The 26,276-nt window shown below is 49.8% G+C and overlaps 6 protein-coding genes and 1 non-coding gene across 7 annotated transcripts; 3 read left to right on the plus strand and 4 right to left on the minus strand.

The window, feature by feature from the left end:
* Positions 1–3,159: 3,159 nt before the first annotated feature.
* BDZ83DRAFT_772539 (general substrate transporter) lies at positions 3,160–4,788 on the minus strand (the record flags this gene model as incomplete). Its single annotated transcript, XM_060515387.1, has 5 exons — positions 4,721–4,788; positions 4,002–4,655; positions 3,643–3,952; positions 3,326–3,592; positions 3,160–3,265 (listed from the first exon to the last, which is right to left on the minus strand). Exons 1-5 carry the CDS (start codon positions 4,731–4,733, stop codon positions 3,160–3,162), a joined length of 1,350 nt encoding a protein of 449 aa, XP_060357349.1. The 5' UTR covers positions 4,734–4,788.
* Positions 4,789–10,496: 5,708 nt separating this feature from the next.
* On the plus strand, positions 10,497–12,461 carry BDZ83DRAFT_595144 (glycosyl hydrolase; the record flags this gene model as incomplete). Its single annotated transcript, XM_060506770.1, has 1 exon — positions 10,497–12,461. One exon carries the CDS (start codon positions 10,497–10,499, stop codon positions 12,459–12,461), a length of 1,965 nt encoding a protein of 654 aa, XP_060357350.1.
* A 369-nt stretch (positions 12,462–12,830) lies between these two features.
* BDZ83DRAFT_t338 lies at positions 12,831–12,929 on the minus strand. The gene has a single exon. It is a non-coding gene; the product is annotated as a tRNA-Leu (tRNA).
* A 1,330-nt stretch (positions 12,930–14,259) lies between these two features.
* On the plus strand, positions 14,260–16,514 carry BDZ83DRAFT_595136 (uncharacterized protein; the record flags this gene model as incomplete). Its single annotated transcript, XM_060506769.1, has 7 exons — positions 14,260–14,502; positions 14,569–14,604; positions 14,659–15,306; positions 15,360–15,577; positions 15,628–15,769; positions 15,896–16,264; positions 16,320–16,514. The coding sequence occupies 7 exons, from the start codon at positions 14,260–14,262 to the stop codon at positions 16,512–16,514; spliced, it is 1,851 nt and encodes a 616-aa protein (XP_060357351.1).
* A 483-nt stretch (positions 16,515–16,997) lies between these two features.
* On the minus strand, positions 16,998–18,754 carry BDZ83DRAFT_758839 (major facilitator superfamily transporter; the record flags this gene model as incomplete). The annotated part of the gene is made up of 6 exons (XM_060515098.1): positions 16,998–17,189; positions 17,254–17,642; positions 17,695–17,871; positions 17,928–18,139; positions 18,192–18,403; positions 18,482–18,754. 6 exons carry the CDS (start codon positions 18,752–18,754, stop codon positions 16,998–17,000), a joined length of 1,455 nt encoding a protein of 484 aa, XP_060357352.1.
* A 614-nt stretch (positions 18,755–19,368) lies between these two features.
* On the minus strand, positions 19,369–20,890 carry BDZ83DRAFT_725070 (phosphotransferase; the record flags this gene model as incomplete). Its single annotated transcript, XM_060512713.1, is given in 2 exon segments — positions 19,369–20,059; positions 20,076–20,890. The coding sequence occupies 2 exon segments, from the start codon at positions 20,888–20,890 to the stop codon at positions 19,369–19,371; spliced, it is 1,506 nt and encodes a 501-aa protein (XP_060357353.1).
* A 1,274-nt stretch (positions 20,891–22,164) lies between these two features.
* Positions 22,165–23,223, plus strand: BDZ83DRAFT_644770 (uncharacterized protein). Its single transcript, XM_060509780.1, has 3 exons — positions 22,165–22,804; positions 22,849–22,941; positions 23,046–23,223. Exon 1 carries the CDS (start codon positions 22,241–22,243, stop codon positions 22,757–22,759), a length of 519 nt encoding a protein of 172 aa, XP_060357354.1. The 5' UTR covers positions 22,165–22,240; the 3' UTR covers positions 22,760–22,804; positions 22,849–22,941; positions 23,046–23,223.
* Positions 23,224–26,276: the final 3,053 nt, after the last annotated feature.

Consider the following 26,276-nt stretch of genomic DNA (forward strand, 5'->3'; position numbering starts at 1 on the left):
ATTAAGCATTATTTTATTAACTTAACGTATATTCTCGGATTTTAGTTACTAGTTTTAGATTTAATATTAAGTTATAATAAACTTCTTTATTTTATAAAGGCTTTATATAAACTTTATTAAATTAATAATTATAAAAATTAAATAAAATAATTAAATTAATAAACTACTATTTAATTTAGTACCTATTTTTAATTTTATTATTAATATTATTATTATTATTATTTTAATAAAAGTTATTAATACTTTATAAATATTAAAACTAACGTATATAATAAGCGAGTAAAATAGATAAGCGAGTGAAATATAGAACCGTAACTACATTATATAAATTAGTAAATCTTAACGCTTACTTTATTAATTTAATAAAACTATTTAGAGTCCTCTTTTTTAAACATTTCTTTATTAAATTAATATATTTATATATTATAATTAGTGTTTTTATAGACGCTATATTATCGTTAGCCCGTTTTAGTCCTCGGTTAATAATTATTATTCCGGCGCGTTTCCTTTTTTATTTAAGCTATAGCCTCTTTTTATAACTAAAAGTCCTCTTTTTTAGCTATAATAAAACTTCTTTTTTATTAAAAACGGTTTTTTTTAGCTCTCCGGCGTTAATTAAATAGGTTATTCTCTTTTTAAAAGATTTAATTTTTAGATCTTAATAAAGTAATTTAATATATAAACCTACGAACCCCTTTAAATAAATACTTTATAGCTTCGATAATTAAAGTTAAGGAGCTATTTTAATAATAAGCGATTCTATTTTTAATAAATTATAACTACGAAAATGCCTCGGTTAGGTTATTTAGTATTTAAAAAGTCTATACTGGGGTATTATTAAGAGGGATCTTAGAGGCGTCGGAGTACATAACTTTACGTTAAGCTTTAAAAGTATACTCTTTATATTTAAAAGTATAAGTCCTATCCCTCTAAATCCTCCCTAAATATTTTTCTTTATAATTGCTTATATAAAAGCCCTATAAAACGCTAAAAAAAGTCCTTTTTAATAATATACGTATTACCCCGACGTATTTTATTTTCGATTTTTTAACTATACGCTTTTTTTAAAAGTCTAAAATATCCGATATCTAAAGGCTAGAGTAAATAAAACGAATAAGCCGGTATATATAGGGTAATAATATTATTCTCTTTATAAAAAAGCTTAAAATCTATAAAATAATGACTTTTATATCTATTAACGATAAAGAGGTAATATTAACCTTTTTTATATAGTTTTATATACTGTTTAAAATACCGAGCCTAATCTAGGCCTCTTTTATTTATTATCTATCTATTTTTAAACGTTATAATAACTTAATTATATAAGAGACTAGATTCCGTATACTAAATAGAGAGGTAATATTAACCTATAATAATAATATATAGCGGGACGCTATAACCCGACGAGTTAATAGCCTAAATAACTATAACCTATTTACGATTATTAAGCTATATTAATTTCGTATTTAAACGCCTTTCGGTATTAGTTACGACTATATTAATTAAAATCTAGCCTATTATAAAGCTAGTCTCGTTAAAATTATAAATATCTAAGTCTATAATACTATACTTTGTAATTATATTTATTATAAACGAGAACTACGCGTTTATTATAACTAGATCTTTATATTAAACCCTTTTATAATCGTATTTATAAAAACGACGCGTTCGTAACTATAGCTATCGTTTAATAAAGTTTAAAACCTATTACTTTTTAATAAAGAGCGCGTCGCGGTTAATAAATAATCGATTTACTATTTCTTTAATATTACGAAGCTAAGGAAAAAATAATTAGGAATCTAAGTCGAGGATATATTTAATTAGTTTCTTTTTTTTAAGAACCGTTAAATTATATAAGTTCGGTATAATATTACGTCGTAATAGTATTCCTTTTAGTTACCGGGTTAGCGTAACGTAGCTAATTAAATAGATTTTAACTATAGCCCGAGCGCTTAGTTTTAAGTAACTTTAAATAGCTTAGAGGGTAAACTAAATATTAAATTCTTTACTTTAATACGTTATAATAAGTTATAGAAAAAAAGCGCCTAATTATATTAAAATAATATAGTTATAGTTCTATGTTTTACTCGTTTATTTATTTCACTCGCTTATTATATACGTTATATAAAATTACTCTTTATTTTATATTTAATATAGGTATTATATAAGTTGTATTTTATTAAGACTTTACGTTTATATTAGTATTAGCTTTGCTCCGAGGATAAGGATACTGACGCAATAACTTAATGCAGCACTATCTTATTCTCTGGTGTCCGTTTATATTATACGCTTACTGTTAACTACGGGAACATTACTAAGAGTTTCGCTTCTGCGCCTTATAGTGCCGTGCTATAGAACGGTATTATAGTCATGGTTGCATCGAGTCCCATTCTTCGACCTATATTCGATCGCACGATAGCTCGGTGGCTCAGTTTATCAGTACGGGGCAACGGGAGGACTGTTGCGACGGGGCATATAAGGACAATAAGAACGTTAAGAGGCCCCGCAACCACACGCAACCGTTCTGATGCACGCACGACTCTTAGCCGGAGCGATGTTTTCAAACAAATGACAGACAACAGCGATGCGGATGACAGCCTTAGCTGGGAAATGGAGGGCCTTGAGACCTTGCGGCGGAAAAGTGACCAGGCGCAGATCTCGGCTCACGCAGAAGCCCAAGCACCTGATCGTGTCAGTTCTCTATCACTGGGCGGGGGGATTACTGTTACACACACATTCATGATAGAGTCTCATGTGACCCGGCTATCCTCGTTTTCTGGCTTTGCCTCCGCAGATAATCAGCACAGCAAGGCCGACGTAGCTTAGCATAATGAGGAGTGTTGGTGTTTACCATAGCAGAAAGCTAAAAAAAAAATCATTTGAATCTGAATATCTGATACACGATTACGGCATGGATAATGTGGCTGCTTATGTTTGTTTTGCTTCAAATGGTTTGAGTCGAGAGGAATATGAGCCTCTGGACTGATAGGTATCTGTTAAGAAAGAAGGGCAATGTAACCCTCTTCCATGAGACTGACTCAAACACCACATTCAACAGCAGAACCTCTGGTAGACGCATGTCATAATCATTGCAGGTGATTCACCGTCTACCCCAGCCAACGGTTTTGACCAAATCTCAAGGCTTCTGTCAACCGAGTATCAAGCTCTACCCGTCTCATCAACTTCTCTTACATCTTGTTCTACGCTCTTCGCATCATCGGATTTTAGAGCCGGAGCTTGGGCTCGACGATCACCTTCGTAGCCACTAAATAGGATTGTCAGTGCCGGGACAGGCAGAGATGAGGAGTCATTTCGATGAACTTACAATAGAACATCCATCTGGTCGATTGTGACACCCTTTGTTTCGGGTAGAAAGAAGAATGCCCAGACAGTGGCCGTGAGCATCCAGCATGCGAAAAAGAACCAAACACCATAATCGAGACTACTGAAGATGTACGGAAGAGCTTTTGTGATAATGAACTGGATCAGCCACTGGGTGAAAGCGGCAAAGGTGCCAGTCAAATTGCGGAGAGCACCGGGAAAAATCTCTGCGGAGACGATCCATGGGATACCATTTAGACCGAACGACCAGCTGTACTAGTTAGTGTTACTGTTATCTCTCATTTGCGAATAAGAACCCACAATACTGAGTAGATCATGATGGCGGCGGTAGCAGCGCGGCCGCCAGCTTCCGTCGAGGCGGAAAGCTTTCCACCAGCAACGATAATGGGTGCCGGATTGCCGACCTTGACGTAGGCACCGACGAACCATAAACAGAGAGAACAGGCCAGAGATGATATGATCGTCGGTCTCCGTCTTCCCCAAATATCGATAAGTGCACCGTAAAAAATGATGGAAGCGACGGCCTTGACCAGACCATAGATGCCCGTGTATAGGGCCACATCACTGATGCCAATGGAACCAAAGAGCATGGGAGAGTAGTAGTTAATAGCTATAGCTTGTCAGTAGTGGGCTCAACCAGATGATAGCAACAAACTCACCCGCGGCACCGGACATGTTCTGCAAAGCAAACGCGCAGAAGACCAGGAGCAAACGGTTCCACATTCCTTTTCGCGAAAGTTCGTGCAGCGATCCTCGGATGTAGGCGTAGAACCCGCCGCCGTAAGTCGCCGCAACCGAGGCTTCCTCAGCAAGTCTGGCGCGGATCATTTGCACTTCCTCTTGCATGTATTGATGATCGATCGGCAAGTGTCGCAAAGCAACAAGGTTCTTATTCGCCTCCTCTTCGCGCCCCTTGCGGTAAAGCCACAAGGGCGACTCATGAAGCAGAAATCCACCGATCAATAAAGCTCCAGAGGGAATGAGCTGAACAGCCATGGGCACGCGCCACGATGCTGAGCTTGTGGCACTCATGTTCTGATTGATGCCATAATTGATCCAGAAGCCGATCAAAGATCCTGTCTGGTACGTAACCTCAAAAAGACCTGTAAGAATACCTCGGATTGAAGGGACCGATAGCTCTGCGATGTAGGAAGGTACCGTGGCCGTGATCACACCACAGCCCCAGCCGGTGAGTGCTCTGCCAGCATACATGTATGCGAGGTCGTTCGTCGCAGCGACCATTGGGATAGCGCCAGCAAGAAAGACAATGTTGCTAATGATGAGTGCCCATTTGCGACCAACATACTCCGTGACTATGGATGACAGGCGTTAGCTTTGACGATGGAGTCTGACGTTTACGGGGGCTATGAGGGCATACTGAAGAAACACATAAGCGCGCCCCCTAATGCGCCGGCTTGGAAGGCTGAAGTAATATTGGAAGATATCTCCTTGGATGTGAACGATGTGATGCCAAATTCATAGACGAAGCTCTTGCGCGCAATAGTTGTTCCAATGAAAGCGGAGTCATATCCGAAGCTGTCCAAGCCGAATTAGCACATTCTCTAAGGGGCTGCCTAGAGTTAGACCGGAGAATGAAGCAGGGACGGACAGCAAAGAGCCCATCGCAATGATGAAAGACTCTGTATAGAGACGCCAATTGTACACCTCCTTCGGCGTTGGCCGATCCTCGACCGCACGAAATCCACCCATCTTCGCTGACCGATGACACCTCGGGTTGGGATCTTGGTTCAACTTTCGGTTGTAGTTGAAAGAAGGTTGCGCGCGCTTAGACCGGGCGAATGAGCATAAAGATTGCGGTCAAGACTGACAGATTTCGAACGAGCGGCGGCGGTGCTACCAAACTATGCAGCTCAAGGGTGTTGTACACTACATAAGAGGGAGGAAACAAAAGAAGGTCTCCATGAGAAGCGAGGTTTATCCTCGATTTCCGCACTTATCCCCGCAAAGATCCTCCACCGTCCCACACTCGGATCATGGGGGCGGGGTGAAATCTGGGGAATGGCGCGCTAGCTTTGGTTGACACTAGGGGAATCGGAGCTCGCTGGAGGATTTGGTAGCAGGTTTACACCCCTCGCCCTCATTGACCCGAAAACCGACAACTTTCCAAGGCACGGTTGCACCAATTAGCCCATTCACGGGGGCCAACACGCCGATCTGACCCGAAGGACAGGGGAAGTCATGAGAACGGGCACGTCAATTGGAGAAGACAGGCAAGCGATGGTGGGGTTGTTGGAGTTGAGTTGTATCCATATTGGATAGCATTAGCCCCTTCACTTCTTCAAAGACAAGGGCAGGAAACGCAATGATGCAGGGAAGCAAATCCAGGGGCGGTGAGAAGTGCCCTTGAACCTTCAGGTTCAACTAATAAGAGACTCAACATGTGGCATGACAGTGTTATCAGCAAGTTCCCGCTGTCTTGTGAGTGAGAGGGGCATCCCCGCAGCGAGTGATTATCAGGGCATAGAACGGAGCCCTCATCGGCGTCCAATTACAAATGTCAGCTGCACTTTGGTATTCCTGATGGAAGTCTCTGAAGGGCATCCTGCATGCATGCTCAGCACTGTGATGTCTTTGACATTGTGTGCCAACCATAGATGAGAGCTTTACCAACCCCCCCAAAGCCATTTTTGTTAACAATATTGTTATGCAGATGAACACGTCCCGATCTTCCAAGTAACACTCGATGTGAATCCGCGCAGCTCAGTCCACGAACACACGGCAAGACTCTAAACCCCTTGGAGATTTCCCAAATTAGCCAACACAAATACTGAACATGTTTTGCACCGACCAAACCTCCTCTGCACGCTGTCCCTCGACGTCTCCCTCTACACCGCGTTCGCGATTTTTTCATTTCTTCAAGATGTGTCCAGTGACGTAGTGACTCCTTCATTCAATGTTCTGTCCCTTGATCTCTTGCTTCTCTCCTGGGTCCCCCAAAGCCTCGAAGCCACACAAAGATCCGACGATAGCTAACACCCACAAGTGATAATATAAGGAGACAGTGAAAGGCCAGTATGGCAAACCAATTGAACAGCTTATGGACGTGTCTTAATATAAGCCAGAAGCCTTGGAATGGGAGCTCGCTAAAAAGTGGAACGAGTTGCTCAGCTTCATATGGTAACCTTGCCGCTTCCTGAATAGGCCGAAGCATCAGGCTTCAGCTTCGCAATCACGAAAATTGTGCGGGTTGACACAGAGAGCAAAAGCGATGAACAGGACTGCCACGGCGACCGCAGTGACCATTGTAAAATGCCGTAGGTAAGCATCAAGTTGGAAACTAGGGGACTCAAGAGTTTCCGTGCCAGTACTCTCGAGAGCATAGGCAAACTCCATCTCATCATTGTTGATGGAGAGAAATTTCGAAATAGAAACAAGAAGCAAAGTAGTCATAAACGAGGCTGAAAGGAGACTGATGGTCACGGCAGTGAACACAGTGATGGTGTTTCCCGAAACACACGTATTTCGAGCCTCGAAAGCATTTGCCTCTTTGATTTCAAGGTCTATGAGATCCTTAAGCTAGAAAGAATAATTTAGTATGTAGAGCTACATAACCGTTTGGAAGTCAGCATGTTTATTGCATGCCGATATACTCTCTCATTTGCGTTTTTTATCCAATTGTTTGGCATAGGCAATCCATGTCTGCATAGTGGAATCAGACTTGCCTCGGAATGCCCGATATCCGTCGTTTTGTGATATCGACCAGAAAGCCTTTTCTTCTTTGATGATGCGACTGAAGTGTTGCAGGACGAGCTTCTATTGACCAAAAGGGTGGTCGAGGATGTTGAGCTCATCTCGAACATATTTGATCTCCCGTAATAGCTCCAGTTGACCTCGAGGGATATGTTGCATGAGTCCTCTTTCTTGTAAGACTGTTAACTGGCTGTCCTGTGCTAATATTCAAAGAATTTGGTAAGATGATTAAGAATATTTCTTATCTCTTTCTTTGCGTCTTGTCTTTTCGTTGTCGCCTCTGTTGACCTCTCTTGACTTTCGACTTTGTGGAAACCATCGACTGTCGTTCCTTCATGCGCGTCGCCAGCGTGTATTCTTCAGCTTCCTGGGCTTCATTCATAGTTTCAGGCACAAGCTCGCCGTGAGTCTGCATTATCAGCGCCGCTGTCACTAGATTCCTCAACGCTTGATTGACGCGTCTAATGTTTGCTCTCTGTTCACTTTACCAGGACCAATTTCTCACCTGGGATTCTAACCATTACTCGGAGCTCATGCTTGACCCGTTCCAGCGGTTTCGCCTCCTGCTGGTTCTTATTTATTTGTTCACTAGAGAATGGACTCTCTTCTTCCCTACATTTTTGCCCTGTTGGCACACTCGTTGAAGCAACGGACCTCTTCGTGTCCTTTTTGCCAATCAGCCGACGAACGAGAAATGGATCTGGACATCAATATAGTTGCAGAAGAATGCTGTCAAGCATTTCACCTGTGACCGGGATTTCGTTCTCGCGTGGAAATCCTTTCGAGCTGTTCCAGGCCGATGAGAAACTGGTGACGATTATTATTTCTGTGAAGACCCCACTAAGCGTACAGCATGGTATCCCTCTACTTCAAGTTCTTACTGAGGTTCAAGACAAAGATCCATGACTGTTCAATCATCATGAAAGATAGTAGAATACCGAGGGGAAGCCCTCTGCAATGGTGTTTCTCCAACCCCGGAATCCGTATCTCTTAAGTGTATTGAGGTTGAACAAAGTTACAAGCCTCCTCATGACGCAAAGCTTATGCGGAACCATTCCGGGGAATGCTATGGTACCTTGAGAGTACTAAGTAGCGATCAAGATAGGTCTTCGTTTATTATGTAAATCCATGAGTACCTCAGTCATGTGGAAACTTGGAACCATGGCTGCTGAACTTCAAGTTGAAGAGTCTTCCGGTAGAAGCTGCTGTGTCTTTCGAAACGGAAACTCTTCAACTCTGAACATATCACCATGTTATTGTGTAAGTACACTGACTCTTTACATCAGGGCGGCCATAAGTTTGGGTAGTAGTACTGTTTTCCCATCACAAGCTGTACTTGATATTTCCTCGGACCGTATGATTTCCTATGAGGTTCAGAGTTCATTTAGGTAATCTACGCAGTCTGACGGTCTTGATTGCGAGGTATGTGCCCTGCGAACACGTCTCTTACATCGCTCAAATCGAGCAGAATTATTGCGTATCCTGATTCGTTTACCGGCTTGTCTAAACTTCGGGTAAAATGCCAGTAAAGGCAGACCGTACTTTGGCGTTCAATCGGCCTTTGGCGTAGTGCACTGTAGCTGGGTGTTCTGGGCTACAGAGTCCGGGCCGTCCGGTGGCTGAGGGTTTGCCCCGCTCCTGAGTTGGACTGTGGCTGAAGAGAAGCATCAAATAAGTCTCTCTAAGACCAATTTGAACATCTTTCAATGGGATGAAAGCTGAAGTACGGTTGGAGACATCGACGGAACGGACAGATGGAGGTGCATCTGCGTCGACTGCGAAGCTAATTAACCGACTGCGGCTCGGCGTCGGATGAAATGTCTTTTCGTCAAGATGTCCGGTCTGTCGGCAAATGGGTAGATACTGTAAGCCCCACTAGTCGGTCGTTTTCCGAGCTAGATGGCACCATCTTTAGAATTCAGCGAGAATAGGCAATGGGATTGACCTCTCAGAAGCTCTCCCAAGTCCAAATTTCGTTCTAGAAGAAATCTTACGTTGCTCATGACCCCAAATGACTCTGTCATTCCACTTTGTTTCCCCACAATACCTCCGCAAAGTCATCTCACATCCTCCACAGAAAGTCTATTGGCCCCCATTGACCTCCGTCATGGTTCATGGGAGACTCATCCGAACTCACAGAAGGGAAGGAATTGAATGAAGCTTTGACCGGAAAGCAAGCAACTAAGCGAATGGGTTTGCGACCTTACGGAGTAGCAGAGTACGCAGGGCCAGGTTGGCAAGGGCACAAGTGACAAAAAGTGACAGAACTACTGGAGACCTGCGCTTGAAAGAGCCAAAAGAAGACCATATCCCAGCATCACCAGATCGGGGAAACCCATCATCCTGTGGTTTGCGGGGCACAGCTGGCGATACTCTCGGCCATTAAACCTTGTCCCTCCCTCCGCACCCATGGAATGGTAACAGCGAGCAAAGTGCCGTAGTAATTACCATTTTCCCCACGACATCATGCGCCAATTCGATGATCTCTGCCCAGCGGCCCTCGCTTGCCACGCTTTTTCTGCCTTTGGTATCCAGCTTCGAGAGAGACACTGCATGCTGCATTACGACGCTGATGCTGCCGCTGCTGCGAGCTTGTCGGACCGCTCGACCACTCGGATGGCGAGTCTGCAACATATCGAGACCGGCGGCTATCTCCAAGCGTTGAACTCTGCACACCTGCCCTAGTCGCCGACAGTTTGGGTATAACACCAAGAGCTTTGCAATAGCTTACATCTAGCTGCGTCTGCGGCCCAGGCCGTTCTGTTTCTCTCTTCTTGTCTCCATCTAGAAAAACACATAGTGAGTTTCAGCGAGCAATACCGCGGGCGAACCCCCGCGCCTCCGCAACTCCCGCATTTTCCCACTTGCTACTTGAAGAGCAATCTGCCACTAAACCCACCAACGCTGGGGTCAGTAGCGTGACCTGATTCCAAAAGTTGCAAATTGCTTTGGACCACCGGCGTGGCCGCCCCGCGTTTACTCCAGTCTTTCCCCAATCTCTAGGATTGCCTACCTAAATTCTTTCGTTTCCCACGCAAGGCTTGACCCAACCCCCGTGGGGCCAAGACCAGTGGTTGGGGTTTCTTTTCGGCCCGTAAAGACAGTCCAAGAAACTCTCTCTGTTAGTTGCTTCTTGATTTTTTGCTCTACTCTCGTAACCATCATCGTCATGATCCGTCTCCGCCGAGCCTCAGTAGAACCACACGCCCAGGGATCATGACTCCTTACCCTTGGTCCGTCTGCGGAGCGGTTACCTTGGCTTTGCCCTGGCTGACGTTGTATCGAGAGCTCCGAATGACAGCTTCCCCGGTCCAGTCGGATCGTCGTACTGGCGGGCGTAGCGCGCGTAGCCGATATATAAGATGAACGCCTTGAGGGCCTGCGTTGGTGAGATCTTGGAGGTCAAGCGGCGTGTCTACCAGTACTATCCATCGCAGCACAGCATGTCAGTCCTCAAGGGTGGTGCCGTCTTCACGGCCATCGCCTCCCTCGCCGCTGTCGCGGTCCCGGCTTCATCTGCCAGCGTCCCGACCATCACTCCCGAGTACCTCGCGACCGCGAGCAACAACTCCCTCTTCACACGCTGGAGGCCTCGCTCCCACTACCTCGCGCCGCACAGCTGGCTCAACGACCCTTGCGGTGCCGTCTACGACCCGGCTACGGAGACATACCACTTGCACTACCAGTTCCACCCCAACCACGTCAACTGGGGAAACATCTCATGGGGCCATGCCGTCTCCAAAGACCTCTTCCACTGGACCGACGTTCGCGACTGGCAGAACGACTCGTCCGTATCGCTCGCCTCTGGCAAGTACGCGTCCGGCCCTCTCTCGCAGTTCACCGGCACCACACAGCCCGTCAACATTGAGGGTGCCAGCGATGGCACACTCCTGACTTTCGGCACCGGTATTCACTACCTGCCCACGAACTGGAAGCAGCCGTACATCACTGGCACCGAAGTGCAGGCCATGTACACCTCCTCCGACGGAGGTTCCACCTGGGACGAAGTCGGCACCGTTCTTTCTGGACCTCCCGAGGGCTGGAACGTCACCGGCTGGAGAGATCCCAGCTTCTTCCCCTCCACGGAGCTCGACATCCTCCTTCAAGTCAGCGAGCCCCACTACTACATGGTTCTCGGCTCCGGTCTCAAGACCGGCGATGTCCCCGCCCAGCTCCCCGGCGCCGCCCGCCCCGGTTTTATCGGCCCCCGTATCCCGCTCTACTCCGCGCCCTCTTCCAACCTGACCCAGTGGACCTTCCTCGGCGCCCTCTGGGAGCCCGCCGCAAACTCTTCCCTCGGTGCACCCGACATCACCGGATCCTACGGCTACAACTTTGAAGTCAGCAGCTTCTTCGACCTCCCCGTCGGCGATTCGGACGAGAAGGCCTGGTTCGTTACCATGGGCGCCGAGGGTGGCAACACAACCCAGCACTGGAAGGAGCAATGGGCTCTGTGGAACCGCGGAGACGTTGCCCGCCGCGACAACGGCTCCGTCGAGTTCACGCCCACCGCCGGCGCCGCCCTGGACTGGGGTATCTCCTACGCCCAGGCCACCTGGAAGGACACCCGCAACGCCGACCGACGCGTCATGTGGGGATGGGCCAACGACGATATCCTCGGCGACTACGGCTACAACACCTCCAAGCAGATGGGCTACCAGGGTTCCATGAACCTCCCCGTGGAGCTCTACATCAAGGAGACCAAGGGCGTCCAGAACTGCGGCACCCAGCAGGACGGAAGCACCTGCATCGAGAGCTGCAACGGCCACACCGCGCAGACCCTCGGCATGCGCCCCCTCCCCGACGTCCTCGAGCTCCTCCGCGAGGGCGCGCAGATCAACGAGTTCGAGATCGGCCAGCTCACTGACACCAACAAGACCGCCTCTGCTGATCTCGGCACTTCCTACGAGCTGACTGCCACCCTCAGCGACTTCAGCGGCTCCGCGGGTATCATCCTCGCCCAGAGCCCTGACTCCGCCGAGTACACCACGATCAACTTCGACGTCGAGGCCTCGGAGATCAGCGTCATCCGCACGCACAGCAGTCTCCTGCCCAACTTCAACAACGCCACGTTCGTCGGCCACTTTGAGCCCTACCAGATCCACGAGAAGGGCGCCAACGCGACCGTCACGGAGGAGCTCAACTTCCACGTCGTGCTTGACAACTCTCTGCTCGAGATCTGGGTCAACGAGCGCTTTGCGCTGACGGCGCGCATTTACCCCTCGCGCAACGACAGCACGGGGTTGACCTTCTTTGCTGCTGAGGGTGGCAAGGCTACCTGGAAGGATGTCAAGGTCTGGACTGGCCTTGCGCAGGCGTGGCCTGAGAGGCCGGAGGATTCCAGCGTTCCCTTGGTTTGGGACACTGCTGAGCAGACGAACAACTACACTTGGTGGGCCGGATACTAGGTGGGAAAGTCCGTAGACCTAGAAGTGATGAACAATAGATGATGATTTTACGCATGATTACAGTATAGAGTAATACTTATTACAAGAAGTAAAAGTTTTGATACAATGCTTATTATTTCTCGCCTGTCCTTGTCTGCACCATGAGATCAGTGCCATATTCATGAGTCTTCTTAATGGTGAGACAGTCGCATGCTCATTTGGATCCGGAACCTCAGCAGCTCCTGCCCATGCAACCACTACGTTGTCTGTATATCTACATATGGTGTCAGCTAATTCTCTCCCATTGTTAGATCACAAGACGCAACTTGAGTCATTCCGGGCGCGACAAAAAATATAGACGACGGTTATCAGCCTCAAAAAAGATCAAAATGAAAGGGACGAGACTCGAACTCGCGCGGGTTGCCCCACCAGGAAACAGATGTTAAGCTGACCTTAACCTGGCGCCATAACCAACTCGGCCACCCTTCCGATAGTGATCCCTGGATATCCTTGGATCGGTGTGGTTGAGGTAGAGGGCGCGGGTGAGGGAAGATAAAGCCCTAGAGTGGAGCATCGTGAGGTTTTTCTTCAGGTGATAACTTTCCGGAGCGGAGTCCGGCTTGGTTGGATGTGGGGATCATGGCCGTTGCCACTAGGCTAGGACCCATTTCACGGAAAGGCGGCAGTGGCTTTGCTACTACGGGTTTTGCGAGATGATGAAACAGAAGCTGTTCATCGTGGTCAGTAGGCCAAGTCCAGCCTAGATGAGCAAGGTGAGCGCTGAGCTGAGTGAATGATCTGGGGAGCCTGTGCTAGCCGACGTGAGACCTAACAGGGGAATCGCTTTCAAATATCGATGGGTTGAGGTAGCCAACTTCAATGAGGTGAGAAACATGCAGCAGCAGAGAAGCCCCAAGTAAGACGTGAGTAAGAGTTTCATGGCCATGATGAGACTGTGACTCAAAGCAAAGAGAGAAAGTCGAGGCTCTACTGATATCAGCACAAATCCTCAAGCTGAGGGTACCTCAGATTCAGGTCATGTTCAGTGGTGCTCCCAACAGAATGGTCCAGACCCAAGAAAGCACTAGGCAAACAGGATATTGCACAGAGCCAATGATCGCAATCCATCGAGTTAAGGATCGAATGGTCCGGATCGCCCTCCCTCCCTTCGCCTGCACACAGAATGTGGCTACACGAGCCCGGAGCTGTCAAAACGGCAGGCCAAGCAGAAGATGCCACCCAATCGTGCGGTAAACAGGTGTCATTGCTTCCCGTCTTGCCGTACAGCTAAGGTAGCTCATCCATGGATGTGTTCACCCATGTGGAGATCTTCCGTGTGCACTGGTGGGTTGACGATCGCGATCATCGCCTTGGGGCACCCAATTAGTGATGCGCGGCCCGTGACGTCATGCATACCTACCCAAATACGGTAAGTACCTAGCTCGAGCAGATACGCGCTTGACGTCGGCGGCGGCTGCATTCCAGCTGTCTGCTCGTGCCAGCTTTCTCCCAAAATCATGATTTCCAGCTGTCTCAGCTTCGTAGCCCCATACGAGCGGATGAACCTCGAGACGACTTCAAAGCTGGAAGGTCCCCCGCTTCGCAGTCGAACGTCCATCCTATCGCTCCTTTTCGCCCATGAACAGTAGCGGCAGCAATCATGTTCAAGGGTAAACCTAGCGACACCGACGAGATGGATTCACACGCACCGCCTCCACCTCCGCCAACGACAGCACCGCCCCCTCCGCCTGTTACTTCAGACCCCGGTGTAGACACCCCGGCGAGCCAATCTAGCTATGGATACTCCAGCCAGTCGACGATGGGACAGGAACCGGAGATAGTAGAGGCACACGAGGAGGAGAGACCAACAGACAGCCATCACCTGGCAGACATGGCTGCCAAGGAGAAGCCGATCGAGGAGAAGGGGCACGCCGAGCTTGACCATGATCATGTTGAAGTGAAGAACTTGGGATGGAATAACCCACCTAGCAAGGTTGCGCAGCCCATGGTTGGTGGTTTGAGCAACGAGGATCTCTGGATATTGGTTCGACGATTTGACAAGGTAGAGCGAGCCGAACGAACTCTGTGCTGAATTATGCCATTCGTGGGGATACTGATACTTTTCTAGCAAATCTTTCACGTCAAGTCGATCCCCGAGCCACCGGTGAGCTTGCCATTCCAACTTGCCGCGTATCAGCAGCTAAATGTAGACGGGCAGCTTGCAAACCTGGATATGAACATCGCCGATGAGGAGGAGTTCTCGCCTGATAAACTGCGCGCCCATGTCGAGCGCTTGTACATGACTGTTGTTGTTGGCTTATTTTCCTTCTGGAAACACATTGTCCGTCTTCGTTCATGGCGCGAATACAAGCGCACCTCACTCTTCCTCGCAGTCTACTCCATCGCATGGATTTTCGATTACGTCGTCCCTGTCTTCGCCAGCTTCCTCATCGTCCTCATCCTCGTCCCGCAATCGCGAGACTTTTGTTTCCCTCCCGCCCCCGCCTCCCTCATCGACAGTAAAACTGGCGGTGTCAAGAAGCCCGCATCCGGCGTCCTCGCGTCCGATGACTCGATTACCGGCGCACCCGAGAAGCATGCTGGAGAGGCAGTGGAACAGGAGGCGTCGAGCTTCGTGAACAGCATCTCATCGCTGATCATCAGCACGGCGGCGGGAAAACATCCTCAAGGCGATCCCCACGACGATTCTTCTGTCCCCGACCCTACTAACATTACCCAAGATGTTGTCAATGCCAAGGATAAGACGGACGGCAAGGAACCCACTTCCCACCACGACAAGACCAAGAAGCCTGTTCACGAGTCCGTCTGGGTCAAGGCTAGGCCTGTGATGCATGGCATCGCCGACGTGAGTACTCCGACTCGGAAGTCACTTGTTCATGTCATTGACAGAATGCACAGTTCGTCGATACCTGGGAGCGTTTCGGAAACGCTCTGAGCCCAACTCCACCATTCCCCCAGCAGAGACCTCGTCTTGTCCTTGCCAGCGTTATCTTGCCACTATTACTCGTCTCTTTGTTTACAACCTCGTACATGCTGGTCAAGGGCACCGGGTTTGTGGTTGGATTCACCATTTTTGGAGACCCCATCATCCAAAGAGGCCTGGTGTTTATCAACCGGTCAGTTTTTCTTTCAACGTTGATTACTCGCGTGTCTAAAGTATGTCCAGAACCTACCCTCAATGGCAGAAGTATGTTGAATTGCGAAACACCATTCTCAAGGGCATTCCCACCAATGCCCAAGTCACCATCACGCTCCTGCGCATTGGCGAGCGAAACAAGGCCCCGCTCCCACCTCCGCCAAAGTCCGATGTACCGCCACCTGATGAACCTCATGCGACCGCTGGCCAGGACTTGGAGCATCTTGGTAAGTCCTTCATGATTATGGTATGCCGCCAAGCACTGGCTCATAACTCACCAGGCGTCGATCAAGCAGAGATAGACGAAGCCATTCAGCCTGACGAAGCAGCACTGGCGCCAGCTGAATCGGAAACAGCAGAGCACAAGCAGAAGAAGGGCCATCGTATCATGAACTTTATCAAGAGCTCTGCCAAGGGCGGCATAAACACCACTCTCGCCGCAGACAAGGTCAAGGCCAAAGTTGGCGCTAAACACGCAAAGGACAGGTTGGGCGTCGTCAAGAAGACGCCCGACCCCGAGAAGGGTCCCGTCCGCTTCCCGGCACGCTGGAAGGGTAAGAGGGGCCACGCATATATCACGACTACGGCTACGACCCCCGCGCTCAGTTGGACCACGGAGTCGGATGATCTGAGTCCGACATGGACTGTCACTATTGGCGATATTGAGGTGAGAAGTTCCGATACGGGGTTTCGGCATGCCACGACTGACGTGTATCCGCTAGCAAATTCGCAAAGTTGGCGGTCTTGGCTGGAAGTCCAAGATCTTTGTCGGCTGGGCTACTGATCGTGAGATTGCAGACGGCCTGATCGTGACGGACAGCATGGGCAAGGAGTACCATCTCACTGCCATCATTTCGAGAGATGAACTCTTCAACCGTCTCGTGGCCTTGGGGTCACAGATGTGGGCAGCATGGTAATGAGATTATGACATTATGAAAAGCAGTGGAACTGTAACATATACACGGCGTTCTAGAGAGATTGAGCCTTTTGGGAGAGGTACAGCATACGCATTCCATAGCTGTACAGTAAACGGATACATCAATTACGAATCTGTGAAGTAGCCTCCACCAGTCCTTGAGTCTCCACTGTCAAATGGTTAAATTGCTTTGCTTTAGTATAAAACCACCTCAGCCCCCGAATCTGCTGTCACACACATTCATGGTGCCTTCCTAATACCGTATTACATCTGAATATTCTCGTTTCATGGTGTCTGACGTAAGGAAGCTGCAGATTGCCCAACTCCCTAGGGAAAACATCGATGTCTATGCACCTGCTTATCTAGGCCACCAATTACGACTGGGCCGTTGACTTGCCCGACCTAGTTGAAAGTCCTCTATATTGTTGAAATCTCATCGCGACCGCACCATTTGTAAGTTTCTGCCTACCTTCTCCGTCTGCACCTAGTCCCTCGGGCTCTCTACGTGTTCATCGTGAGCACTGCCAACTTTACCAAGTTTTCTCCCCCGTCTCTCGAGATACGCAATGAGTAGAATCACCGGCACAGTCAACGCGCCCGTCACCAAGCTAGCAATGTATCCTTTCCGGTAGTTCGGTGCATCCGTCACGGGGTAAAAGATCAGAGGCCACCACGTCTAAGTTTCATCATCAGTCAGTGCCAGACAAATGCTAATGGAGAAGAAACTGTAGCCCACTCACCACAAACGCAAAATCAAACGAGTTCATGAACCCCGTCGTGATAGCCCTCAGCTGCAGATCGTGCGCCGTCAGGTCCGCCATCCACGAGTACCACAGCGCCTGCGGTGCATATGTTGTGCCCATGAGATAAAACGCGAAAAAGTATCCTGCATCCGGCGGGTCCGAGATCAAGATGGCGCTGCTGACGATGAACGTGAACCCGATGCACAGCGAGGCCTGCCAGCGCGAGCGAAGCTTATCGGAGACGGCGCAGTAGACGAAGGTCGCGACGATACCTGTGGCGTAGGTCGCAGTCGGGTAGTTGTTTTGCTGGATTACGGAGTAGCCCCGGGATGCCATCCAGAGGGGTATGACGTTGTTGCCTATTGCTTGGACGCTGAGGGAGTATACTAGGTGCGCATGTCAGCAACAACTCAGGCCTAAGCAGTCATGAACACTCACGCATGAAAACAGTTGGAAGGAGCCAGAACTGCCAGCTGAGTAGGACACGTTGGAAAACGCTCCTATCCCATGCTTTTGTCTGTGTTCTGCCGAGGCGGGTGACGGCGAGGTCCCTCTCTTCCGGGGTCAAGAATCTCGCTGCGCGATGCTCTGGTAGGTCAGGGATGGCGAACCAGCCTTTCGACATGTCAGCTTCACATCAAACATGAGGATCAAAGCATGTAGGTACCTACCAAAGACGGCAAAGGGAATGGTGATGCACGAAACCACTATGAAAATAAGTCGCCAGGGCTCAATCGGGCCATTGGAAAGAGACGCCAGAAGTCCCGCCTGGATCCAACCTCCTGCCATGTTGCCGAGGTTGCCAAAGGCGCAAAAGACCGCTGCGCGGGTGGCTAGCTCGGATTGTTTGTACCATGATCCGTAGATAAAGTGCGCGCCGACGCTGAGGTGCGGTGTTAGCAAGGCAAACTTACGAGGCGCACGGGAGAACCTACTATGCGATGGCTGAAAAAGCGCCTTCGAAGCCGTTGAGGACGAAAACTTGGTAGACGTGTGTTGCTCGGAATGTGACGAGGGTGAGGACGCTCCAGACTGTGTTCGCTGCGACGAAGACGTAGCGGGGTTTCACGATGGTCAGGAGCGAAGTTGAGGGAATTTGAAATACGGCGTAGGTGACTAGATAGATTGTATGCATGTAGTTGAAGTCCTAGAGTCGAGTCAGTCATTCTATCTCACATGCAAGCTTTTAGATGTTCCTCTTGTTGAAGTGTCGTCAGTCGCTCACCTTTCCTTGGAAATTCAGGTCCTCCTTCATGCCGCTGATATACGCCGTATTGTAGCTCGCGCGGTTGACGCCGAACAAAAACCACACGACAGAAAAGTAGATGAGCACGGTAAAATCAAGCTTGATAAGCAGCGATCGCTCGACCGACGGCGGGCCCCAGAGGGCTTCCTTGATCTTCGACACCATCTCAGACACTGGCTGCTCACGTTTTCGATGTGAGATTGTCGAGCCGGGAAGCAGCGGCGCCGCCTCCCCAGAGATTGCACCCGGCATTTTGTCTGTTATTTGAAGCGAGCCTGCACGCCAGCCCGCGTACTACCATCCAAGGGTTCCACTGGGGTTCAACAATGTCGTCTTGAAGGGTTGCACATTTCGCCATCCCCAAATATCCCATGGGAGATAAAGGAGGGAAGGTCGTTGGGCTTAACCGAGGTTCGGCCGATGTCTCTAACCGCAACCATGAAGGGTTGATCCTGCCATCCAGAGTTACACCGGTTCGGTACTAAGGCTTACAAAGGTTCTCTGGATCAAATGCGAAACCCCGCCTAACCCCACTATCCGCGGATTGCGCGATCTTGCCCGTTTTGATGGACATCTGAATGGGAATCAGAGATAAGACCGTCGTGTAGCTACGACAACCCCCGACTTCTTCGTGCACATTCTGTAGAAATAAGGTAGTCCCTGGTAGATCTCCATCTGATCATTGTGTATTCAAAAACATTCAAAAACAATACTGAAGGTTCCCGGTCGAAAACAAAAGTTGAAAGGTGTTAATATTATCCGTCCAATTGCTTTGCGAGCTCATAATTCCACAATTAAGCACAAAGTGCTTACATCCGAGTACCTTATTCAATCACGTCTGGTCTGACAAGTATCTAAGCATAGGTCTAGTCGAACAAAAAAGACGATAAACGTTCTTTTGCCTCTGCATCTTCCCATTCCATCAATATGCGTTCCTTGGACTCCTCCATCTTGATTTGCACCATGTTTTCCATGGCAGCTTGCTCTTCTGAGCTGAGAAGATGGATCCTAGTTTTCCACAGCTCGCTTTTGGGAACGCCGCTGTTCGGATCACGTTGGCCAAAGAACTTTTCATCAAGATATTTCCAGTAAATCGCATCGAATGCCCAGCTCTTCCTCGCGGCATAGTTTAGCCAGAAACGACCCGTAGCCCAGCTATCCCGCATATACGCTGAGAGAAGAAAGGGCGTTTCTGAATTCTTCATTTCTTCCTCCGCCTCTTGTAAGGCTGACAACCATGTTGGGAGGTGTTTCTCGTAGTTATGCTCCCAGTCTTCGATCCCGTTATCCCAGGAATCGGGCGTATCAAGGAGAAGCCACCAGGGTGGATCCAGCACTAACTGCGTCGGCCCGGCAAACGTGAATTCCCAGTCAAAGACCGCGGCGATATCATCATTCTCGTTGACAAGAATATTAGCCGGCCGAAAGTCATCGCACCACAAGCGAAACGAGCCCGAGTTGTCAGGCATCGGCAGTGTCGCAGGACTGTTCTTGGCGCGGGCGGACCAGTTATCTTCAGCAAAGCCATAACTCGACAGTCGACCTTGTTTGGCCGACCTGCGAAAAAGCTGACGCGCGACGTACTTCGGTCCTGCAGTCATCCCGTGACAAAAACATGTCGTTGTGTTGAAAAAGTAGTGTTGCCATTTGCTGCTCAGCCAAGACCACATACCACTCATTGGTGGTTTTGTACGTGGTACCTTTAGGCGGAAAGGCGGATTTGGGTATGTTGGACAGTTGGACCATGTTGATCATGTTCAAAGTGATGGGCCGTCCGCTTACAAACTGAGATCCTGACCCGGGGTTCGTCTCGACAAGACCTCCAATGCACGGAAAGCTAGGCTGCGCAAGCTGCAGCACACATTCTGCCATCTTGCGATAGAGACTCTTGAGCTTGCCTTCGGGCATATCCGGATCGAGCACGGCTGGGTTGGAATGCGGCGTAGAGACAGATCTACTCATGGTCTCGAGTTCTTTGGACCCGAGATCTTCCATGATCAGGAACGGACCAATGCCTGATCTAGAATCAACACCATACTGGTACACCTTCGGGATTGGAAGTTGAGTGTGTTGGGCAATATATCTCGCTGTCGCGACCTCCATTGCTAGAATTTCTTCATGGAAAATGCCTTGACTCGGGAATGGTACACGAACCAAGATCTTAGCGGAAGGACTTCCGCCGTGTGGTCGAAAGGGATAGAGCATGTGGAAGCCGCCCATCACCAATGGTGGTGCGCGCTCTACAGACGTGCCCAACGTGGTTTCTGCAACAGCTTTGACTTTTTCAAACTGTGAAGTTTTGCGGAGTCTGGCCGAATCTTGTTCGAAGAGTTCTTCAGACTGATCCCATTTGAGATTGTCAGAGTGTATCCGAGTAGGAGCTACCATTGTAATGAGAGATGTTGAGAATGGCCCATTAAATATGTGTGAGTGGAGAGGAAGATGCTGTGACATGTGTTTCAGGAAACCGCTTGGTTCTTATAGTTGGATGTGCCTAAGGCTTGAAAGGTCATTTTGCTGACCAACGCTGATACCTAGTCTTAGTAGGGTGGGGATCTTGAAATGTCTTGGACTGGCCAGGGGACCTTACCAACATCCAACGGTAAATTGCTGAGTGCAGCCATCGTGAGCCGAGCACAGAGACTGCACCGTCAGCGTCCGGTGAATAACCCAGAGTGAACATAAGTCCTGAAATATCGGAGCTGTGACAAAACATTGGGCGTTCTGGTCAAAGGTTCAAACACAGTGAAGTCAACGTTGGGGGCAAGGCGCTGGATCGCGCGAAGGCCCTTGACTATCACCACCTTGCTTGCCAAGGCCGGAATAGTAGACTAGATCAAGTATCAAAACTCAACCAACAACGCAGATAGAATGGTGTCAAACTCAACAAGGTGAGTCTGGGGCATAGTGAAAGAGGATGAACAACCGGTGCTGAGATAATGCCGAGCGGCATGCAGTCAGAAACCCTATCTGCCCTACCTTACTTGTAGATGCTAGTAGGACCGAGTTCAAAGAGTCTGGTCTCAAAGACAGTCCCCAGAAGTGGTTGACGACATGATTTTCAAGTGAGTGTTCTGAGCCTCCGCAACGCATGTAAGCTCGGAGTTCGAAGCTAGACAATGGACGCCCGAAGGTGGCATGGGTAAGGCCTTATTGGCAGGGAAAACATGATTCAACTAATTCAGACAGGCATGAGGGCGAACGATCTCAAACCCTTCTCAAAGATACGTAGTTACCTATTGATCAGGCTGAAAGAGAACTCCAGTCGGAACGTTGCTGGCAGCCTTCTTTGAGAGGTTATGGGGTAAGAGCGCAAACAGCTCAATGCTGGGGTAAGGAGGCACTCTGTGCGGTAAATCCAAGTGTAATAGCGTCTTGGAAAGACGATGAAAGATATTTCAGAACCATTGGTAACAGGGGACACGATATTGAGAAGATGCTATAAGGACATCTTGCAACCATCAATATGCCACAACTCGTTATCCTGGTCGACCAAGTTTAGACTGACGCACCCGAAGTCTAGAATTTCTCCATTTCTAGCTTTGAATCTTGAGTAAATCAAGCAATTGGACCATCTCAAGGTCATATTCAGTGTCATCGTGGGATTATACTGTGTTCAAGAACCTCGGAGTGTCACAGACAAGCTCTGAATTGATAGATCAGGTAGGGGTCACTTCTCAGCCTGGCTGCCTAAGCTAAGTAGTGAGCTAATAATGTGATTGATTCAAGACTTCTATCATGTCTTCAAACACAGATGTACCCAATAGTCGAGAGGAACGATTGAACGATACGGCAAAAGAAGAGGAGACGCCTGCTTCCCCTATCTACAATGATATACTCGATAGTCAGGAAAAACGAAGGAAGGATCTCAAGGATCAATCGCTTAAAACTGGTGATGTCAGCCGGAAAAGACGCTTGGTACAGGAGGAAAAAGAGGAGGAGATGCGTCTGATGAAGCCAGAGTCTCCAGGGGATAGTCCTGTCTACTCTAAAGTACCGGATAGTCCAGGGACAAAAGCGGATCATGACGAAGATATGATCGTAAGGAGTGGTGAAAACAGCCAATCAAGACGCTCGGGGAAGAAGAAAGTGGCAGAGGAGACATCTTCCTATTCTAACGAACCAAATAGGCCCAACTCAGCCGAAGTCAACAGCAAACGGGCCACGTTTCGGACTGGCATTATGACTCAGAAGGAACATTTGAACGCGAAGAAGGTAAAGAAAGACAGAGAAGAAGACGAAGATGAAGAGGCATAAACACAGCTATATATAGGTCACGGGTGAAGTGACGGGGATAAGTCGCTAAAGTACTTAGCCTCGTGCCAGAGACTCGAATGGGTACCTACCTTAGTAGGGCAACGTGCTAGAAGGATAGGCAGGAACAACCCATTTGTCCTTGCCCAGCAGTAATGTATTCATAGCATGAAAGTGTTCAGTATCTAGTCACCGAATTTAGTTTAGTGTCAATTCAACATTGTTCCAGTGCTCGAAAAATGCCTTATTCCACTCAATTCAGCATATAGATGACTAGCTAATCACGTACTTAATGGGCAGATGAAAGTGGCGCGAGCTACTGGAACGTGTTTGTGTGGGTCGCGTTGGATTAGGCAAACAGCCAAGACTGTATCTGCTGTAAACGACAAAGAAAGACGGAAACCAAATTCGACTTCTACTGTAGTATTGATCAGAGGATTGGGGAATTTTCGATATTTGATTGTGTGAAGAATCATTCGACGTTGTTGGGTTGAGCGCTGTCGAGAAGCTCCGAAACGCGCTACGTGGCACTAGCACGATCTACCGCGTGGCGTCTCTGCGCACGTCCCGACGCGATGGATCTCGAGCCAGATTCGACGTCCATCACCGTTGCGAGGGAGGCGGTGGCAGCGAGCGACGAGGACCTGCCATCACGAAGGGTGCGAAAGCCATCCGCGAAAGCCCAACTGAACCAGACTCATCAAGATATAATCGACAATGCGACCGACGGAGCGACGGAGGTTGCTGGTGGTGGCCGGCGGACGACGACCAAGCGAGCCACAACCCTGGCCAAGGAACGCGCGAAACCCATAGAGGATGACGACAAAGGGCTGCTCCTGACGATGGGCAAGCAGGTCAAAGAGCTACACACAGCGGTCAAGATCATGTTCGATGCGTGGAAGAAGTCGGAAGCACGGAATAAAAACGTTGAGGCAGAGCTTCGCGTGGTCACTTCGGAGCTGCAAACAGTCAAGAGCGAGCTACAGGCCGTCAAAGGAGAGCTGCAAGCGATGAAAGAACGCGTGGAGGACGAAAGCGCCAAGACGAACGAAAACCTCGAAGCACTCGCAACAGTTGCTGCGACGCGGAACAGCCCAAGTGTGTCCTACGCGGACGTCGCGCGAAGCGGCTTAGGTGGGCAAGGTCGCGACTCGCGGGTAGCCACGGCGGGCAACGCGACGCTGCCGAGCCGCAGCGACCCCTTCTGTACGATCGATACATCAAGAGTTGAAGAAGGCAGCGACAAGCTCAACCCAGGCCGGATCCGGGCTGCGGTGGAAAAGGAGATGCGCGCGTTGGACGGACAGGGTAGCTGGCGGTGTCTGGCCGTCACGGTAGACCCAAGGAACGCGGATAGGATCCGGATCATTTGTCGCGACGATGCGGAGCATAGGTATGTCAAGCAGATCGCGGAGAAGAGCTTCGGCCGTGGAGCACGCGTGCTACGAGACGAACTCTATCCCGTGAAGATCGACAACGTGAAGCGAATTGAGGTACTGGATGAGAAGGGCAATGTCAGGGCTGAAGCGGCGGAGGCACTTAGCCGAGAAAACGAGACCACGGTTGCCAAGATTTCTTGGCTTAGCAAGAAAGAGATACCCAAGGCGTATGGGTCCATGGTCGTGTTCGTGACCAAGGCCGGTGATGCGCGTAGACTGATCTCCGAGGGCTTCTTCCACGTTGGAGGAGAGTCCGGCACGACGATGGCGTTTGAACGGCGGCCGCGCCCCCAGCAGTGCTACAACTGCCAGCAGATCACGAAGCACAAGGCGTACCAGTGCGTAAACCCCCGGGTGTGTGGACGATGCGCCAAGGTAGGCCACCACCACTCTGAATGCCGTGAGACGATCGTGACATGTGTGCCCTGTGGCGGACCGCACGAGTCGTTCAGCAAGAACTGTCCGAAGCTGTATCCGCGTTCCCATGAGTAGGAAGGTCCAGATCCTTCAGCTCAACGTGAGGAAACAGGCTGCAGTGCACGAAAGTCTGATGAATGATGAGGCGTTGCGCGACTTCACGGCCATAGCGGTGCAGGAGCCATGGGCGCGGAGGATAGAAGGTAAGGTCATTACGGTTCCGATGGGCAATAGCAGGTGGACGAGGATGGTACCAACGGAGTGGAGGGACGAAGGAAGATGGGGAATCAGGAGTTTGCTTTGGGTGAACAGAGACGTAGAGACAGAGCAGCTGCCGATAGCGTCCTCGGATATCACTGCGGCCATCGTCCGGCTTCCGGATCGAAGACTGATAGTGGCGTCGGTGTACGTGCCGGTGCAGAGGCCGGAGATGCTGCGGCAGGCGTGCGACCTGCTGAGACAAGCTATCACGAATGTCCGAGGAGGAACAGGGGAGAGGGTGGACGTGGTTCTGGTAGGAGACTTCAACTGCCACGACTACCTGTGGGGAGGTGACGATGTGTCGGAGGGCCGGCAGGGCGAGGCGGACCCGATCATCGATCTAATGAGCGAGTACTCGCTCCGCAGCCTCCTTCCGCGTGGCACGAAGACGTGGGAGAAGAACGATGCGGCAACGACGATCGACCTATCCCTCGCGTCCGAAGAGCTAGCAAGAACGGTGGTACGATGCGGCCTGCACGAGACGGACCACGGGTCGGACCACCGGGCGATCGAGACGACCTTCGACATCGCCGCGCCTGAGATGGAAAGCCGGCCACGGCTCCTCCTCAAGAACGCCCCATGGAAGCAAATCAATGAGAGAGTAGAAGCAAACCTAGGGCGAATGCCAACAGGAGGTACGGTGCAGCAACAGACGGATCGACTGATGTCTGTGGTGTGCGAGGCAGTAGAGGCACTGACACCTACGGCCAAGCCATCACCGTATGCAAAGAGATGGTGGACGGCTGACCTCACCCAGCTCCGGCAGATCCATACCCACTGGAGAAACCGGGCGAGAGCGGAGAGAAGGGCAGGTAACAGTCAACCTGAACTGGAGCAACGCGCACGCTCGGCAGCCAAGCAATATTCACGATGCCATCCGACAACAGAAGAAGAGCCATTGGGAGGACTTTCTGGCCGACGACGCCAATATCTGGAAGGCCGCGAAGTATCTCGACGCCAGTAAAGGGGCATCTTTCGACAAGATACCTCAACTTAAAAGGGCGGATGGTTCCCAAACGGGAGACGCCGCAGAACAGGCCGAAGAGCTGCTCTCCACATTTTTCCCTCCTCTCCCCAGCATGATCGAGGAGGAGGGGGATCGGCCACAACGATCGCCGGTACCTTCCCTAACCTCACACTGGGAGAAGTAGAGAGGACAGCTCTTTGCGGCAAAGTCGTGGAAAGCACCCGGAGAGGACGGTCTGCCCGGTGGCAGTGTGGAAGCACACGTGGCCAGTGGTGAAGGAGAGGGTGCTTACACTCTTCCAGACCTCACTGGATGAAGGGGTGTTGCCGAGGCAGTGGCGACACGCAAAGATCATCCCGCTGAAGAAGCCAAACAAAAGCGACTACGGTATAGCGAAGCCTGGCGACCGATCTCGCTTCTCTCGACGCTGAAAGTG

Source organism: Colletotrichum acutatum (assembly GCF_030867785.1).
Source record: "Colletotrichum acutatum strain CBS 112980 chromosome Unknown BDZ83scaffold_274, whole genome shotgun sequence".
Classification (NCBI taxonomy): Eukaryota; Fungi; Ascomycota; class Sordariomycetes; order Glomerellales; family Glomerellaceae; genus Colletotrichum; species Colletotrichum acutatum.

Bases quoted from the DNA above. Each gene is read 5' to 3' on its own strand.
- BDZ83DRAFT_644770 (XM_060509780.1), top strand. From the start codon at position 22,241: ATGTCTTCAAACACAGATGTACCCAATAGTCGAGAGGAACGATTGAAC.